General features: G+C 40.2%; 2 protein-coding genes across 7 annotated transcripts in view; one reads left to right on the top strand and one right to left on the bottom strand.

The window, feature by feature from the left end:
* Window positions 1-19,182, bottom strand: part of SCAPER (S-phase cyclin A associated protein in the ER) — a 241,814-nt gene that overhangs the window by 154,662 nt on the left and 67,970 nt on the right. Inside the window, exons 1-2 of one of the 5 annotated variants that reach the window (XM_083850808.1) lie at window positions 2,276-2,353; window positions 520-595 (exon numbers count right to left, since the gene is read on the bottom strand). In XM_083850808.1, coding sequence (XP_083706934.1) covers window positions 520-595; window positions 2,276-2,316 — 117 coding nt within the window. In that variant the 5' untranslated portion in view covers window positions 2,317-2,353. Of the gene's footprint in view, window positions 1-519; window positions 596-2,275; window positions 2,354-19,182 lie in introns of those variants that run through there. The other 4 variants (XM_083850809.1, XM_083850812.1, XM_083850811.1 and 1 more) reach the window with 4 other exon arrangements.
* RCN2 (reticulocalbin 2) lies at window positions 5,769-18,277 on the top strand. Of its 2 annotated transcripts, none has more exons than XM_083850821.1 (7): window positions 5,769-6,121; window positions 6,217-6,322; window positions 8,121-8,317; window positions 10,797-10,910; window positions 12,116-12,212; window positions 14,483-14,625; window positions 17,467-18,277. In XM_083850821.1, exons 1-7 carry the CDS (start codon window positions 6,014-6,016, stop codon window positions 17,617-17,619), a joined length of 918 nt encoding a protein of 305 aa, XP_083706947.1. In that variant the 5' UTR covers window positions 5,769-6,013; the 3' UTR covers window positions 17,620-18,277. The 2 variants fall into 2 exon arrangements, with proteins under 2 accessions (XP_083706947.1, XP_083706948.1); XM_083850822.1 differs by having other exon boundaries at window positions 5,774-6,121; window positions 10,809-10,910.

Raw genomic sequence — 19,182 nt, 5'->3', positions numbered from 1 at the left:
TCCACCAGCAGGCAACATTCACTCTGCATGATCTCTACAGCTTTCCTACATAAACCTACTCATTCTTGCCATACATACACAGAGACTTTGAAGCCATTTGAATTTTCTTTTTTTCCCTATTATTTTTACGGTGTTCTTTTCCATTCCATTCTCCATCGGTCCTCCCATCTTCCAAGCTTATTATTTCTACCCCTTTAGTCTTCTTTCACCTATTTTCCGTATCTCAGACTTCAGGTTTTCTGAATCTGAGCACCTAAGGTTTTCTTTCCAAGACTGTCTCCAACAGATTCCATCTTTCTTTGAGACGCTGTGTCCAAAAGTAGATATTAGTACTTCAATGATGACTTTTTAAGTGCTAAAAACTGTGCATAGATTATTTATATCTTACAGATGATACTCCCATTTCAACATCTCAGAATTATGTTTTTTTTATTTTTGCCATATATTATCTTTTCATTACTTATGATATAATCACAACAGGTATGTATAGCATACTGTTATAATAGCTGAACGACTTACCATCATGTTATAGCCTTCCTCCATGTCAACGGGCTCATTTATTACGTTTTTGGATGACCCCATTGAGTTTTCATATCTGTGTCAAAATAAATGCAGTTGATCAACTGTACTTATACCAACTCTGAAACTAATTTTAGCTTCTTAGCAGCATTTATGTCAAGGACATCTAATGAACATTTTAACATTTTCAGAGGACAGTTATTGTAGAGTATTTGCATAGCTCCTTAATAAAAGCAGCCCAAGAAGAAAACTAGAAGAGAATGATCCCACAGAAAAAAAAATATGCCTACGTAATAAGATAGTAAACAGTACAAATAATTTTATGGGGCTTCAAACAAATCACTGCACAGACTGCTCAGGAATAGTGGAAGGCAACAATAATTCTTCCTGTGACAGAGGACTGGGCAAACTATTTATAGGTTCAAAAAGAAAAATGAATCAGAGATAATGAAAATTCGTATCAGATAAGTAGCAGTGAGGCGAAGTAAAACCAAAAACTTCTGTTCTCAAAAAAAAGAAGTGACAGTTCTTATAGAAGTTAATTATGATCAAGTAAATAATTTTAATCTAGTATCGAACTAGGGAACCACTGCCAAAAATGGAGAAGTACATTGGATTAAACGTTTATAGGTTTATCAAAAAATTCTATAATTGCTATAACAATGCTAAAATAAAACTAAATCCTTGGCTTCAGGGTGGAAATAAATCCCAGACAGCTCCTGATTAGTGCAAAAACTCTCCTGCAACAGTCCTTACATATTCTTAAGATTCAGATGCTAAACAAAAGTTAAAAGCACTTCTGAAGTTCTAGAAATTAGATCAGAGAACAAGATTAACCTTTTGCCAGATCCCTAGGGAGACTTTGTTATCAGTTGTTATTGGTACTACCCTAACCGGGCTGTTCCCTTGCTCTCAGATTACAGCTTCCACTCCACATGTTGCTGAGTTTTCTGTAAGCCAACAGCCAAAACCCATGCCCACAAACAGCCAGTTGTTAGGATTTGCACTTGTTTGCATGCCTTAAAACAACCTCCTGATCTTAAGAAAACACTGAAATAATCTGCCTGCCATTGGTTGAAGGAAGCTGAGTTTTTGAAAACAAAGTCCCGTGTATTTCAGCATTACTTAAGACATGAGAAGCAAAAGGAGCCGTCAGCCCCGAGATGTCTTAGCAAACCGCTTTTGACCACCAAGCCTCACTTGACTGTAATAAGGATGTAATAAAAGCTGGCCACATCGAGGTACGTATTCAAGGGAAAAAGTCGGGGCCCACATAACTTCCCAGAAGTGCAGTGCACTTGGAAATCACGCAGACGCAGGAATCTGTATTTAGAAGGAACGTGTGCAGAGGAGAGAAGCTCGCAGCGAGAAGCTCGCAGCGAGAACGCTGTAGGTTTACTGTAACATCACGCTGAGAAGCGGGGTTTTCCCTCAGGCTAAGGGAAGACTCGGCCCACCCGCGGCCCCCCTCAGGCCGGGCAGCCCCCGGGCCTCCCCTCAGGCCGCGCTCGAGCAGCAGCCCGGGTCAGGGCCCGGGCCCCTCGCCACAGGGCCTGGGCGCTCCCTCAGCGCGGCGGCGCCCCCGGCCCGGCCCGGCCCGGCCGCCCCCTGCCCGACCCGGCCGCCCCGTCAGGGGCTCCGCGGTTGCCCGTAGCAACCGGCCTCGGCGGGCTGGGGGGGGGTGGGGGCTGGCCCGCCGCCATCTTGCCCCGCCGCCGCGCCCCTCCCCGGCCCGGCCGCGCGCTGGGGCACTCACGCTCTCCGCCGCGCCGCGCCGTCCCGCCGCGGTGACGTCATCGCCGCCCGCCGCCTGTCCGCCCTCCCGCCCGCCGCCCTGCGCAGCCCGGGCCCCCCCCAGTCACACACACCCCAGTGCTGCCGCCCGCGCATGCGCCATCCGCGCCGGTGAAGGCATTGCCCTCACCTGCCTGCCCGCACCTGGCTGCCCTCAGCCCGTCAGGGAGCGCTGAGGGGCCGCTGGGGCGGTGGTGCCGGGTCCCTCAGCGGCATGCCCGCTCCCCCTGGGGGACAGGAGAAGCAAATTTGCGGGCATCAGTAAATAATCGTGTACATACCCTGCGCGTATAGGCAGCACAGAAAGATTGCACCCTGGGTTTTGACACTGCTGGGGCACCGGGCTTGAAGTCATAGGGGGTTCAGGTCTTCTTCTGAGATCTGGGCAAGCGGGCTTGTGAGGAAATTTTGGACAAGGGGACTATTTAGCCAAAAGGGAAGACAAATGGGGAGCGATAGGAGCGTCCAACATGTAAAAGTATGGTTAGGAATGATCCATTTCCTGTGGGATAGCAATGATAAGAAGTAAGAGGCTTAAATTCTAACTGGGACGATTTAGGTTTCCATTTCTAAAACAGCAACGATAGTTCAAGCATTGGTATGGATTGCACGGGAAATTACACGTGCCTCGGCTGCTGTCACAAGTAGCACAACCACCTCTCAGGAATGACACACATAACTGGTCCTGCGCTGAGAGCTGAGCCAGATGGCCTCTGGAGGTCCCAGCCCAGCTCTGACACTGTCCTTCGATAACAAGCTCGTTTATTGTTCCCAGGCAGCTGTCTGAGTGTCCCCAGCTGCCTCTTTGGTCCCCTGTAGTTGAGCTCAGCACCATGGTACAGGGCTTCAGAAGCTTGTGACAAATCCTGGTACCCTGATTTGATGCCAAATCAGATACCGCATCAGAAGTGTCCTTTCATAACCTGTTTCTTCACATATTAATAACTGCACTAAGTGCAAATAAGTAGAAAAATAGGTCTGTAAAGTCTGCAGAGCCTAAAATACTTCAGGATAATTTGTGAAGGAGTTATTAAATAATTAGAATGCTCACAATGTTGTATTTGGGTCCTACTAAAGCAAATGATGGCCATTTTGAAATCCAAGCACATGGCACTTAAACACAATTGTCTTTATAATTAAATTGTTGCTCGGGTTGTTTTTTCCCTTACCTAAATTCACCTGTCAAAAGCCAGCAACTTTTAAAATGGAAGATGGAGGGATAATCTTTGCATGCAGCTCTTAGATACACTTCACCATCTTACATACAGCTTATAATGTTTACCTGTGATGAAAACAAAATTAGGATACGTCAAAATCAAAAACTGTCTAAATTCACTACTGTGAATACACTTATTCTGAAAGAGTATAAATGACTTGCATTAAAGAAAATCACAGCTTATACAAGTTGAGTAGTGCTTTATAAAATTAAAATGTAGAAATGTAAAAAAAATTGTAGTGAACATGAGGCAGATAGCTTCACCTGCAGAAAATAGCTGTTAAGGAACGGCACTTTCCATTCCTGGACAACTGCTCTCATGCTGACAGTTTAAGAGGAACAGATTTACATTTGCTGATGTCTTAGAGAAGAAATGGTATCATGGCTTCAGTCAAGTCATTAGGAGGAGGCACAAATGAGCCAATGTAGTGGAAATCTGTGTTGAACATGATCTTCTAACATTAATCTGTTTGTGATTGAAAGAGTAGCTCCAAACAGATTTGTGAAAGACTGTATGCAATTTGGCTAGATGGAAGGAGAGATTTGTCAGAAAAGTCAGAAAGTTCAGCACATAAAAAGCTTTTTGTATGACATGACTTGCATTCTGTTTTTAAAATAGCATCACTGATACTCGCTTTTTATTTGCAAGTTACGATAGCAATGCATTCACTACGCACTTGGTTAAAAATATCGAGAGAATGTAAGGCCCTCTTTCATTTTCCTACATCCTTACCAGAACAATTTCGAATTTATGATATGACTGGTTAACTGAGTGCTAGGAAGTGTGGACTGTATTTTGATACAGGCAAACTACGGAGTGAAGAATATGATTTTCTATGCTGTCCTTCTTGCTGAGCTTCAGCAAGTGGTGGTGGGGTGTTGTTTTTTTGTTTGTTTGTTTGGCTGGTTGGTTTTGCTCGCTATATTATTCCAGCTATTCTTATTTCCTTCTGCTATCTTCAGTCATCCTGGCATGTGAACATATTGTTATTAAACTTGTTCTTTGCACATCTATATTGAATTTGCTCTTTGGAAGCTATTACAGTTGTTTAGGCATACGTATACTATATTATACGTATACATATGATACGTATAATCCGATACACTTGTCAAGCCTTGAGATATGCAGCAAAGAATTTTTCTGGAGTGTTAGTAATGCACTAGACAAAGAAGACAAAGTATCTTCAGTACTATTTTTGGAAACCAATCGAATCTTATTTTTGTTTTGATTGCTTATAGGATTTGCTTTATCTACACAAACCACAAGCAGCCTGACTTCATTCACACTTTGTATATATGATTTCCATAAATACTGACGGGAAATTTGACATCTAAACCAATAAAGCATATTAGACTTAAGTCACTATTAGATTTTTTTAAAATAGAGAGACATTTCTTATATGGGCAGGAAATTGCAGTAACACATTTACTGATTTATTACAGTATTGTAGTCTCACATCTCCCAAATGAAGTGTCTTAGCTCTTCGCAGTTAATAGAATTTGAGGTTAACCAGGGAGCAGTACATCGCCATCATCACCGAGGATGAGGGACAACACAACAGACAAAGCTCCATTAATTGAGGGCTCTACTTAAACACGTCAACAGCTCCCTTTCTGGAATTCCAGATAAGCTGGTATCACTTCTTTCTGTTTGAAAGAGGACTTCCAGAAATAGACTAATCTTGAAAGGAGAAGTAACAAATCCAACATCAACCTTACGCAAATCTCAATTAAACCACTGAGAGTGATTAATTTGACCTCAGTGGACTCTGGATCTGAGCAAGCCCAATTTCATGTGACATCTCTTGGTTACGACTTTCCTGCAGAGGCCCCCTGCTCATTTACTGGACATATTTTCAGTCTGCCTGAGTGGTAAATGAGATTCAATTTATTTTACAGCTTTTCTTTCTATTATCTGTGCTGAACAGTTATGAACATTTGTATTGATTCACCTTGCTAACTCATTTATAACGCCTCGCTTCCTTTTCCCTTTGTGCTGTAAGTGCGACTGTGAGTTCAGGCCCACACCAGGAGCAAGCTTTCCTCCTCTCTGAGAGGACACTTTCACGCTGCCAGCTTCCTGATGATCTTCGCTGCGGCAGAGTTTGTTTGAAACAGCCCCGAGCTCTGACAAAATTCACTCTGGCCTGCCAGTCTTCACTGATGCCTGAGCCGACCCACTTTCTGGAAGTGAGAAATCACAGACCTATGCTGACAGCACTTGGTACCTTCCGCTGCCGCGGCACAAAGGGACGCCTGGGCGGGAGAGGCAGGACAAAACTTCGCGGCCCCGGCCCCACGACGTGCCCGACCCCACCGCCGGCACCTCCCCTACCAGGCCCCGCGGCCGGCCGCCCCCCGCCCGGCCCGGCCCCCAGCCGGGGGCAGGCGGCGCCCCGGAGCCCCCCGCGGCCCCTTCCCTTCCTTTCCCGTTCCCTTCCCTTTCCCCGCCCCTCGCCGCGGGTCCCCTCGTCGGCGGGCGCGATGCGGCGGCGGCCGCTGCTGGCGCTGGGCCTGGCCCTGTGGGCGCTGGGCGCGGCGCACGGCCAGCACCGCGCCGACTACGACCGGGAGGCGCTGCTCGGCGGGCAGGTGGGCGGCGGGCAGGGGGCGGCGGGCGGGGGCCGCGGCCCGCCGGGGTGGCCTCGGCGGCGGCGGCGGCTTCACGGCGGTTCCCTCGCCCGCAGGAGGAGGCGGAGGAGTACGCGCGGCTCAGCCCGGAAGAGCAGCAGCGGCGGCTGCGGGCCATCGTCAGGAGGATCGATGCGGACGGCGACGGGCTGCTCAGCAAGGGTAGGGGCAGGGGGCTGGGGGGCGCAAGGGACGGGACGGGCGGCGGGGGTCGTGCTCGTGCGATGGGCCCGGCGCTGGGCCTCACGGAAGGCTGCGGGACCCTCTCCGTGGAGAATCGCCGCGAGAAATGTAACCACCATCTTGCACAGCCTGTCAGAAATGCCGGGAAAAAATAATAATAAAAAAGGATATAGAGGATATCTCAGTCCCCAAGGATTCTGTTTTCCATGACACAAGCAGCGAGGGCCATGGAAAGCAGGCAGGAGGAGCACTACCACCGACAGCAGAGCTCTTCCCACCCTCCACAGTACCAGTTTTGCAGCTGTACCTCTTCCTCACACCTCTGAAACCCCCTAGAATCAAGTGCTTTTTGAAATCCTTTTTGCACAACTAGGAGAGCAAGGCAAGGAGGTAAAGAAGGTACCTGCAGCCATAACATTGAGTGCACACACTTGAACACCTACTAACATTGAGCCACACTGTGGGATCATACGTGCTTTCCATCACAATGTAGCACCAAATGTTATTTCCCAGACGAAGGTTTTATCAAACCTGTAAATTCAGGCACCATCACAACACTTTCTTCATCTAATTGTCAAACTCATTGTAAAAATGTCGGTTTGTTCTGCTGGAGCTTAACAAAAAAAAACATAAGTGTCTTGTGAACGTGCACACAGAGCAAACACAATCCTTGTTCAAACTCCAGAACCGTGATATGTCACTGACATGATATCAAGCATACAGTAAGCTTTCTGGGTGGGAGGAGAAAGTTCAGTTTTAAAGATAAGGCCAACTCTATCTCTTGAATGTCTTCCACTGGATGTGCTGAAACTAATCAGCTGCACACTTAGTTCAGTGTTCCTGTACCTGACTGAGCAGAGGTGAGGTAGTATGTGACTTTGTAAGGGTGGCTAACTTGTAAAATAAACAACAAGCACTTTGCAACGTGAAGGCTGTAAGAGAAGAGGTCTAATATTTTAAAGTGCAGAAATTCCCTCTGTACTCAATCCTGACGATACATACTGCGTCTGGTTCTTAGCCTAATGGAAACTTGCTTTTCCCTCCCTTCCCAAAGGAAAATCACAGTGGAACGCTTTTTTACACTAAGAAACTTAGAAATTGATGGGAACGGTGATTTTTGGATACAAATTTACATTTAGAATTTTCTATATTCAATTTCATTTTCATAAAGGTCTGAAAAGAAAGGTTAAATGATCCTAGAGTTGGATGGCTTCAGGTTTGAAAAGCCCTGGCCACATAATCGTTTCAAGCTGACATAAATGCCAGCAGCCACCAAAAGGGGCAGGCTTGCATTGTTCAGGCCTCAGTAAGCTTGAAATAAGGGTAACTTCTCAGCTGAAAACTAAGAATCTTCCTTATGGGATAAGTTCCTAGTTGACCTAGTTTGCTGTGCAGCTGCATGAACACTACCTGTAATCATTTCTTCCTAACCACTTCCTTTGTGTGTCAGAGGGATGCGTCACCCTTTTTCTGGCAGCACCAAAATACACCAGAGTGAAGTAACCATCTAACTCTAGCCTGAGGGTATCAATAGGGAAACCGTATGGTACGACAGAAGACGAACTAAAAGCTGTAGTTGTGGTCTAATCTCTTACTCGGTTAACTTGAAAAAAAGGCATGGCACAGAGGAAGTAGGCTGTTTAACCAACCTCTTGCCTACATACTTGCATCTGAATTACAAAGTATATTCCAAACTGAATAGACCTGTGGTATCTTTACAGTTTTTATACTATAGATTATTCTGATTTTTGTTTGGTTTACTTTCTTATTTTCACAGATGAGCTGAGCTCCTGGATACAACAGTCCTTTAAACATTATGTTACACAAGAAGCTAAGCAACACTTCCACGACTATGACAAAGATGGTGATGGATTAGTGTCTTGGAAAGAGTACAATTTACAAATGTATGATCGTGTCATTGATTTTGATGAGAACACTGTCCTGGAGGATCAAGAAGAAGAATCATTTCGACAGGTAAAATGTTTCAGCATCAGTTTCTGAAAGCTGCTGGCAATAGGAAACAATATTTGTTTACTCTGACAGAACAGGATGGTTAGAGAAACCATAGCAGCTGGCGCATGTTTTAACACTTTCATTTATCTGAGATAGGGGAGTAATTAATGAAAAGTAATGGAGTATTAAACTGGCTACCAGCAAAACACAAAGACAGAATGAAACTGTACCTCCTGAGTACATTTTGGTAGCTGAGTGGAGTATAAGTCTACTGGCAGTCTTATCACAGAGCAGAGCTTCCAGCAAATGTCTTAAAACAAGATGGCAATCTATTAAATTAGGTCCATGGCCTAACCAGTGTCCTGCCTGTAGCTAGGGCCAGTAGCACTGGTGTTGGTCAGCCTTGTACTGTACTCTTTAACCACCCACATTGCACTGCTTTATCCACTTTTCATTCATTTCTGAAGTATATGGTGTGGGGGATCAATATTGCCTGCTTTTAAATTTTTCTGTCCGCTAGAGATCCACAGAGAAAGCAATAGCAATTCAAATATTTTTAGCAATCCAACCCTGGTACATAAAACTGAATGTATAAACAATCGAAGTTACGGATTAATCTTGTATATGCAATTAAATACTTAAGAATGGAAGGAAGGAGGCAAGAGGGACAGGGAAGGAAGGACACTACAAATCTCCCGTAGTAAAACTTGTTTGTTTTCAAGTTAGACATTTGTAAGTACATGTAAATATTTCCCTAAAAGAGAATAAGTGAGTTCTTAGACTATTCTGGCCTGAGATTTTTTCTGAGAAGGAGTGCTTTGGTGGCTACTTCTAGTAAAGTAGTAGTCTTGAATATAGTGTTGACAGACGTTAAGCTGGAATAGACAATAAGCAATGAATTTTACACACTGAAGAAAAATCAAACTGTAAAGCTTTGGAGGTCACTGAATTACGTAGTTTTTAAATAAAACAAGATTTTGAATGGAACTACTAGTCAAAATCTTAACCCCATGTTTGAGATGTTGCCATCATGTTATGCTGAGGTAGAACTACTTATTTATAATTTGTGATGATTGCTTGCTTGGTTTTCCTACTTGCTGACTTCTTCAACCTACATTGGCAAAAGCAAAACTAGCAGCATTGCACCAGCATCGTGTGTCAGCTGTCTTCAGCCATACTTTTGTAAATTAATGATCCTGCTCTAGTTAAAATGGAAAAGTTGGACTTTGTTACTGATTTTGAATTGACATAAAGTAAACATGAATTTACCAGAGGGTGGCAGTCTTGTTCATCACATCTCAAAACACTGAAAACAAACGTTTCCCCTCAACAGTTCAAGTTTATTTTGCAGTCTAGTACTGTCCCTAGCCAGTCCTTCTGAATTGCCTTCCAGTTTAACTCTTAGCTAAAGTCAGCTTTTCTTTAAACGCAATTAATTATTTTGCAGAATAGTTAAGCTCTTATACTTTATTTGTTACACGTGATCTGCATGAGTCAGATTAGCCTAACTAAGCTGAGAAGATTCAATAAATAGGATAGAAGCTAAGAAGTACAACTTCAAGTGTTTATTTTTAAAGTATTTGTGATCTCTGGTTTGCTGGCCACTGCCTTATCCAGATCAGAGTCATACTGTTTAGTACAATACACTCAAACACAGGACTCCAAAATTTTCACAGCTCACATCGCATGCATTTTGAGTAGAGATTTGTTATCAGTGGTTTGGGTCTTTATTTTGTCTGAAGAGACTGTACAGAATGAAACAAGGGCAAAGAACAAGGGTTTTGCACATTTAGAGTACAGAAGAAGGAAGTGCAAGACATTCAGAAATAGTAACTTGCCTGTTTATTGCGGGTATTATCTCTTTTAAGAAGGCATGCTAATATTTATACTTAAAAGAGGTTACAGAAGTGACTTTGATTTGAAATAAGTTCAGATGTAATGGACAACAGTCTTGTATTAAAGGAATCTGCCTCATCCTTCAGCACTTAAAATGGCTTCAGAAAAGGCAGTTTACATATATGATATTTGAAGACTTTCTTGGAACTATGAAGAGCCCTTGATGTAAATGAGATATAGATTCAAAAGGTTAAATGTCCTGAAAATGTAAATGTTAGAATGTGTGATGGCCAGTCTAACAGTAATTGTACTCCACTAGGTTAGTTTGGGAATTGGTGACTTATTGAAGTGGAAGCATGTATAAAGACAAGACTTCCTGGTCTTTTCATCATCTCCCTTTCATGTTTTTGAAGCCTTGGCTGAGAGTGTTTCAAATGTTCCTAACTGAAATGAAGGAAATTTTTATGGGATTCTTAGAAAAAAGACCTCCTCCCATTAAAAGTGCTATTCTCATTGCTCTGGATGAGCTCTTCTTAGTGAAAATAAGACATCAGTATAATACAAGAAAGTAATGTGAAACAATTAATGTTCTAATGAGTTTACAGCCAACTACTATAATGTTTTTCCTTTTCATTAAGCACTCTAACTAAATCTATTTTCTAAGCTTCATTTAAAGGAGAAAAAGCGTTTTGAAAAAGCTAACAGGGATGATGTTCCTGATCTAAATGTGGATGAATTCATTGCTTTTGAACATCCTGAAGAAGTGGAGTATATGACGGTAAGATTTAGGAGGAGGTCTTTATCAGCTCTGTGTATATAGAGGCAACATCTTTTTAATGTCCCAGTGCTACAGGAAGTGTGCTTTTGAGCAGCTATGTATATTGCTTTTCCAGACCAAATAAAAAAATCAGATGGTATGTTGTGAATTCAGTGCTGGAGTTCAGAAGATGGAGCAGGAGTGCAGTGCTTTTCTTGAAAATTTATTTCAAGAACTATTATTTGTCAAGAAGTGGTATTACACAACTATCTTAAACCTTTGGGATTAGGCTGACATAAATATCTCTAAAATTCTGTTAGGTTGGAAACACATCAGTAAGATTTCAGCTTGAGAAAGTTGCAAGCCTAGTTCAGAGTTCAATTCTAGTTAGAGGGATTCACAATGAAGATGTCTTGATGCAGGAAAAAGGTCAAGTGCCAGTTAGCTTCACCTTACTCAGAGGGTCACAATGGTCACTTTTCTGGCCAAAAAAAATAAAAAAAAAATAAAAACTTTCTGAAACTTTGACTTTTCTGTGCTTGGAGTTTGGGGGATTATTATTCAAGCCAGGACCACTTTGGCATTGGTGATGCGTTTCATCACTGCTGTGACTGTTGGTGTCATTCCAGCTCAATACCCACAGCTGACCCCAGTTAAAAGTACACTGCTGCTTTTCTGCAACAGAGCCTTCAGGTTTGGCTCTCTGATGCTGCAGAGCTAACTGCCAGCAGGAGCTCAGTGCAAACATAGCCTCTGTTTGTGTTGACATAATGCTTAATTATGAACAAACAAGAACAACTACAAGAACCGGCATGCTGGTCTCACTGGGAAACAAAGGACCAAGACAAAAAACAATTTTTCCAACAACTTCAAAAAGTTACAAAATGCAAAGAAATTAGTACATCAAAAAAAGAAATAGGATTATAGTTTTGTGCAAATTCATGTGCTCATGTAGTTTTGAATTATGTTTAAGGATTCCAACTCTATGTACACCCTACAGATTTGATTTTCATAAAACCTGACATCCTAAACTCTAAGAATGGATCCATTCTGTGGCACAGGAACCAGTTACTGCACTAGTTCATGTAAAACAGAGAAGCAGGTTCGAAATGACATCTCATTAGTTTAAAGGACACATTATTTTTCTAAAATGATTTATTTCTGTTTCTCTTGATTGCAAGACTGATAAATTGATATTTTGCCTTTTGTTTGTGTGTATGCAAAAGGACTTTGTCATTCAGGAAGCTTTAGAAGAGCATGATAAAGACGGTGATGGATTTGTTAACCTGGAAGAATTCCTTGGTGATTACAGAAGAGACCCAAGTAAGGAAAGGGTTGGGGGGCAGGAACTGAACAAAAGCTTTTGGAATGGGATGAATTGTATGCACCTTTGTTTTCAGCTTTTAACACCTCCACCTACAGGTTCCAAGTGACATTATCCTGTCAGTCAGAATAATTCAATTTCCTGGTACTGTGCCTAGTAGGTCATTATTTCAGTCTGCCCTGCGTGTATTTGGCAGTAGTTTGTGTACAGCCCACTGTTCCCTTGTAAGTTATTTCTTTTCCCAACCATTGAAGGATAATCCTCATCACTAGGTATGTAGCTAAAATAAGATACCGTTTTGCTAACTGAACACATCTGGGAAAACAGCCAGCATGAATGTAAGGTTAGCCTTTCCTAGTCTTGATCGGCTTAAAGCAGCTGTCAGCCTTGCTGCAGAAGGACTGAAGCTGTATGTATTTTAAGAGAGGGAGAGGGGAAGTGTAAGGAGTCCCTTCACAGTACCAGGTATCGAAAGCCCATCTGCTTTCACCTTTTTTTTTTTTTCATTCTTGCCCTTCCTTAAGCTTGCTCTATTCCTGTGTTAACAAAAAAAAAAAAAAGAGAGAGAGAGAGACATTTACATGGTGTTTATCAATGCTTTTTTGTAGGTAAGTTGTTAATAGATAAATATTTTATACACTGTACTTGACTTGCTACAAGATAGGGCAAAGAACTCTTCTGGTTCCAAAAAGACCAGTGGCTTGATGCATGTGAAAAGTCTGCTTGGTCGTAAGGAGTGCTAATTCTGAAGCATGGAGGGCTTTTTTATATCTTTTTCCTACTCGAACTTTAAAAAAGCCTTTCCAAGCCAGTCTATCTGAAGTTATTAGAAAGGGATGAAATTATTGTTAGGGTCCTTGCAGTAACAGAAGATAGAACAGCCTTTCTATTAAACATTTTTATCAAGGATTCAGAATCATCTGGAACTGTAGAAACTTCAGGTTTTCTTCAAATGACCGTATCTTCTGCAGACAGTGTTCCTGCCGCACACCCTAAAATGACTAATAAGCTACACGGTGGGTCTGGTTTCATAACCGTCTTGTGGCTTTGGGCAGCAGTGTATTGGTGAATTGTGATGTTAAGGATAACTGAGTTGTAAACTAGGTGTTAGAAAGGAGAGAGACTTAGTCTTTTTTCTTTTATAATATAAACCTAATTATTTTAAACTGTTACCTGTCTGCCTTTCATATCAAATAATTTCGACTTCCATAAGGTTTAGGAAGTCTTAAAATCTGTTAATACTTGTTCACAGTATTTATCAGTGATGAACGATCAGCGTGAATTGCCTCTTAATTTCTTGAAGAGTTAGAGACAAGTTTAAAAGCTGGTTAGGTTTCAGGGTGCAAAGTCAGAATATAGGGTAAATATAGAGCAGGAGTACAAATAAATACAAGCAGTAAATGGGACTGCTTTGGATATATTCCAGCTATTTTTAAAAAAAATACAGAAAAATAAAAACTATTTTGAGAGCTTACAGTACTGTTCAGAGTCTGTTGAGCCTGCACTAGGTAAGAACTCTGTCCTCTCTGTTAGCTGTCACAAATTACCTCCCTGGCTGCTAAAGCACAGGAACAGACAGTAGAATGTTATTAAAATCTTGGTATCACCTTACAAGTTTCATAACTGCATACACTGCACAACACTAGTTCTCTACCTACTTTTAGGACACTTGTTGATTTAAAGCTTTTCCCTACTTTCCTGCATCTGTTAAGTGCTGAGATGACCAATGACTGAGAACTACAGTATTGCTCATGTTGCTGTCATGGGATACTATTAACATGCCATCTGCAATGTTACTGCTATACAATGGCTATATAATGGGAGAGAGTAATCTTAACCCAGTCAAAGTAAATAATGTCAAATATCTCCATCATCCACTTGAACTTTTTCCTATTGGTATGTCAGATGTCCCAATAAGTAGGAAACCATCCATTTGGCAGCACATTTTATACGTAGTATGATTTCTCCCCCATTGATTTGGTTAACTTTGGTTAACATTAAATAAGTAGCTCAGTTGATGGTAACACATGACTTTCATGTCCCCTTAGTTCAACTGTAAATGTACAGTCTTAACATTATCTTAGCTTTAAGTTCTGTTTTAATCTATACAAATATTTTTTTAATGTTTTTTTAATATCCTGGGACTGGTCTGTAAGGTCTCTCTTTGTTTAGTGAAATCACTTTTATGTTATGAGACTAAATTGCATTAATTTGATTACCAGAAAAGGTGAATGCGTCGGTTTTAAATGTGACAAATGTTTCTCACTAGCTGCAAGGGAAGATCCAGAATGGATACTTGTTGAGAAGGATCGATTTGTGAATGACTATGACAAGGATAATGATGGGAAACTCAGCCCTCAAGAGCTGTTGTCTTGGATAGTACCTAATAATCAGGGTATTGCACAAGAGGAGGTATGTGTTTTGATTGGTTTAATAATTGCTGTTTAGATTTTATTTAATGCAGCAGAATTCTGGAGGTATCACAACAAAATGATAGATAAATTCAGATTTACCATATCTTAGTAGTTGAGAAAGAGTGCTTAGTAGATGTTTGCATATCTTTTTTAGCCCTTTTTTCCAGTTTGACAAAGAATGCAGGTCCCAGTCTGGATAAGGCAAATTTGATGTTCTTGTTGATTGTATGAATGTTTATTAATTAACAAGGTGCTATCCTACATGGTGTATCTGGTTTGATTTAAGAGCACAGTCATTTTAAAGTTACAGTAGGTAAGGCTAATGAGATATACCAATAAAAGAAGCTGTTATATACAGCACAGTTAGGAAAACAGAAATGGATCATTCTTCTTCTAACTGGTTAAATTGCCATAATTTATACAAAATTTGTATTAAAACCTGTATTTGCATAAGTATAAGAAAATAGACGTACTCTATGATTCAAGATGCTGTAAAGCAAACTTTAAAATGAGAGTGATAATTGAAATGGTTTAATGACCAGTAGAATGCCATAATAGGTTTAAGTGGATTCTCATTTTAGTTGTCTATTTTTTGTAGCAGGTAGTAGAAGCACTGAGCATACCAGAACAGGCTATTTTTGTGAACGGACTTTAGAGTTGCTGATGGCAGTAGAGAAGGTTTCTGCCTTTCTGCTAATAACTTCTTATCTTAATTTGTGCAGATCTCTTTCCTTTGCACTGAAGGGTTTTGGTGTTCAGTATGGCAGACAAACAGGTCCTCCCGTGCCTCCATAATTACTCTTAAAGTCGGGAAACTCTTCAAGATAGATAAGATAGCTCATCTTCTGTGACTGGACATGTCATTACTGAGCTCCCACCTTCCTGCTATTTCAGCTCTGCTGATTACAGAAAAAGCAGCTTGGTTAGCATGTAGCACTGGCTGCTCACGTACCTAACCTTGTAGGAACCTAAGCTACAAAATTGCTATAGGAGTATTTTTGTAAATGTGCATCTGTAAGGTTTTGTGCAGACTTTTTTTAAACATCTGACGCTTGAGGGTGGTTGGTTCTTATTTCACAGAAAAAATACTGTTATAACTGACACGAGTTCTGTGTGTTGTTGAGTTTATACATACCTTGTTGTTTTTTTTATCAGTTCTTCACTATTCATTCAAATTTTAGCTTAAAGCAAGGCCATGGTGTACTAATATCTCAGTTCCAAAAGGTTATTTTTTTTTTTTATTTGTTTTTCTAATGTGCTATTTTTTTCTTCAGTTAATGCAAGGCTTTAGCAAAGTCCCCTATCCTAAAGAGAAGGTGGCATTGACTTGCATTATAAGTTCTTTATTTATATTACAGTTTAATTTTGTCATTTAAAAATGGCTTGAGAAATCTGGTAGCTAAATAACATAAAACAACAGAAAAATACTATGCATTCAGTTTCTGGGAACTGATACATGTTTACCAAGATGTTTTTCTTAATACTCTGTTAGCTTTTGCCATGCAGAGTGTTTTTGAAATCTGTTTGGCTGATGTTACTACCTGTCATTTTCTTCAGCCCTCTTTGCTGATGTAGTCAGCTTAAATGTAAGTAATATTTCATTTTTAATAAAGCCGCTAAGCAGTCACATTGAGCCAAACCAATCAGAAAAAGGAGAAATGGAAGGACCCTGTAAATCATCGTATCTGTAGATATTTTGTAAATAAAAACCAAAACCATGTCAGACTAGGAACTCTGCTATTTCTCAGTAATAACAGCTGCAATAGAGCTGTTGTGCTAGCTTGGTAGCTTTGAGCTGTGTAATTCTCATGAATAACATACAACTAAAGTATTCCACATTTTTTGTTTCATTGCTGAATTTCCCTCCTTCTATAATACATATGCAAGCAAAAAATTGAGAACTGTTGTAACTTGCAGTTTCATTTGACATTGCGTTTGTCTTTTTTTTTTTCCAAAAAGCAAGCTTTGGCTTTCAGGAAATGAGGGAAATCTTTAATTGCTATCCAAAGTTGATGTTCCTATGCATGGATGACTTATCTCATCCACTGTTGAAAGTACAAAATCTTTTCCATGGTGGACATCAAATACTTTCCAGTTACATTTAAACCATGAATTACAGTTATAGAGCTATTTTTGCAAATCATAAATAGATACAGAAATGGCTAGCAGAATAGATGCCTCCAGAGCAGAATAGATACCTCCAGAGCTAAAAGTAACAGCACCTAAAGTTTAAACTGAGAACTGGAAAAGCATATCTTGTCAGACAGAGGGTTAATGTAGAGATAGAGATAACCGTAACTGGTACACACCTATGGAAGAGGATGCTCAACATGAAGACTACACTGGCTCAAATTGTAGTTGAGGTCATGCACACCAAGGACCGTAGCTGTTGCTCTGTGGCTGAATGTCCAGAAACTGAAAACACACAGTCTGTAGCTGACCTGCTAAGCTTGCATTTTCTGCAGGTCGTATGCTAAAGGTATGTATGGCATCAACCAGTGGATTTCAGAGACTGCTGGTACTTCCAGGAAGATGATCAATCTTTGCTTTTTTAACACTGTCTTCTGCCCTCAGAGTAAAGCAGTGGGTTTGACATTCATTTTTTTGGTTTAGAATTGATGATGAGGTTAGAAATTTGATATTATGACTTTGCCACTGAATAAAAAAGGCAAGGGGAAACAAACTGAGGCAAGAAAGATTCTGTTCTGAATGTTAAATGGCATCTAGCTTGTTACAAATAATGGTGTAGTGGCAGGACTCTGACAATGCTATTCCAAAAATGTATTTATAAATGTTCCTACCTATTAACTGTGCACCTGGTGTTCCATTTATTTTAAAGGCTCTTCACCTTATTGAAGAAATGGATTTGAATGATGATAAAAAGCTTTCTGAAGCAGAAATTCTTAAGAACCAGGATTTGTTTCTTAACAGTGAAGCAACGGATTATGGCAGGCAGCTTCATGATGAACGTTTCTACCACGAAGAACTTTAGATTATTTATTTTGTAATCTGTTTTTCTTCCCTTTCTTTCATTTGGAGCTTTTGTTAAATGCACCCACTTTTCAGCTATGTTGCAAGTTTTATGCTGTAATTACAATAGACTAATGTTTGTGTAAATACTTTGCATTCAAAATTAAATTGCCCTCCCGCAGACTTCCTTGGGCCTCTTCTAGCCTGCAAAATTAATCTTAAATACTTACTTCCAAAATTATATAGCAATGGGAAAGAAATTACTTAAGGTATTGTACTGTATTGTGAAGAGTTGTGTGACTGTACTTCAACTAAATGGAGAATTTAAATGATTCTCTGAAAAAATTCAAACCAGAAAATGAGACTGCTATATTTTCTACTCAGTTTAATTAGGGAGAAGAGTAGGGAAGACAGGGGAAGATGTTTAGAATCAGCATTAACCGTGTTTTATTTAATACATTTGGAGAAACACTTAGCTTAATGCCTCAATTGTTTAAGAGGTTTCTACTTAATTTTAAATGGTTTCTATGTGTTTTACTGTATTATAATAAAAACCTACTATTTTTACATCTACAGAAAACAATTGTTTTTATGTACAATTCTACAGCACTGGCAATACAATGGTATTGTACATTGTCAAGACCCTCCTCATTTGTTGGATTAAAACTTAAAGTATTGTGTCTTTGTTTTATACATTTATTACATACTGTGGATCACCCGTAGCAACTCCTTGAAATGTGAACAATTTGCAGTAGCGTATTTATTTGGGAATCACTCCTTTTGAATGCAGATCAGAATACCGAGGGCAACTCACATGCACCGTGTGAAGGGAACAGTATATATTCTTTGGCAACATTCTTAGGTTTTATATGCTAAGGACAGCTCATCGGATCTAGATGTTAAAAAGGATTTAAAAAAAAGTAATGTATGCATTTAGCATTTTCTGGACGTGTTTGCAAAAGCAGTGTTGTTGTTGTTTTCTTAAATTTGGGATATATGGAACTCTAAAGCATCAAGACATCGCATAATAGTTGTAGTATTAAGCTCTAAAAGTTAACTTCAGTTGAAAGCTCCACAATTACCATTCATAAAAGTAAGTACTATCCTGTTAAGTGATTAATTGAAATAACCAGGAAGGTTAATGGCATGACAGATTCTGTTTAGGAAAGTACATATATTCACTTCTCAACTAGAAAGTCGAAGCCTCACAGAATAGGTTGTGTAAAATCTGTTGGTTTTTATTTTATTTTTTTTAAATTCCCGGGTGACTGACTCCTGTAATGTTTTTGCAGTATTGTTCTTGGCTAATGTTTTCCTTCTTCCCAACTCTCTTTTTTTCCAATAGACCATCTCTTAATTATTCTCAGAACATCCAATCTTCCTTTCAATGTAAGTGTTGAAGTATCACCATTAGAAGGCTAGCAGTTTTGATACAAAGCGAAACTACATCTGATTTTACTGGATTTTTTAGGTATCCTTATTATAGTGATAGAAATTAAAAATGCTTCTTCAATTTTAGAGATTGCTTTTCTACCCATATTTGTTTATTCCTGGAAATGTAAGTACAACCATTGCTATGTTGTTG

This window comes from Anser anser, assembly GCF_964211835.1.
Source record: "Anser anser genome assembly, chromosome: 10".
Classification (NCBI taxonomy): Eukaryota; Metazoa; Chordata; class Aves; order Anseriformes; family Anatidae; genus Anser; species Anser anser.
The sequence above is the reverse complement of the archived record's forward strand: the minus strand, read 5'-3'. Positions and strand labels throughout refer to the sequence as shown.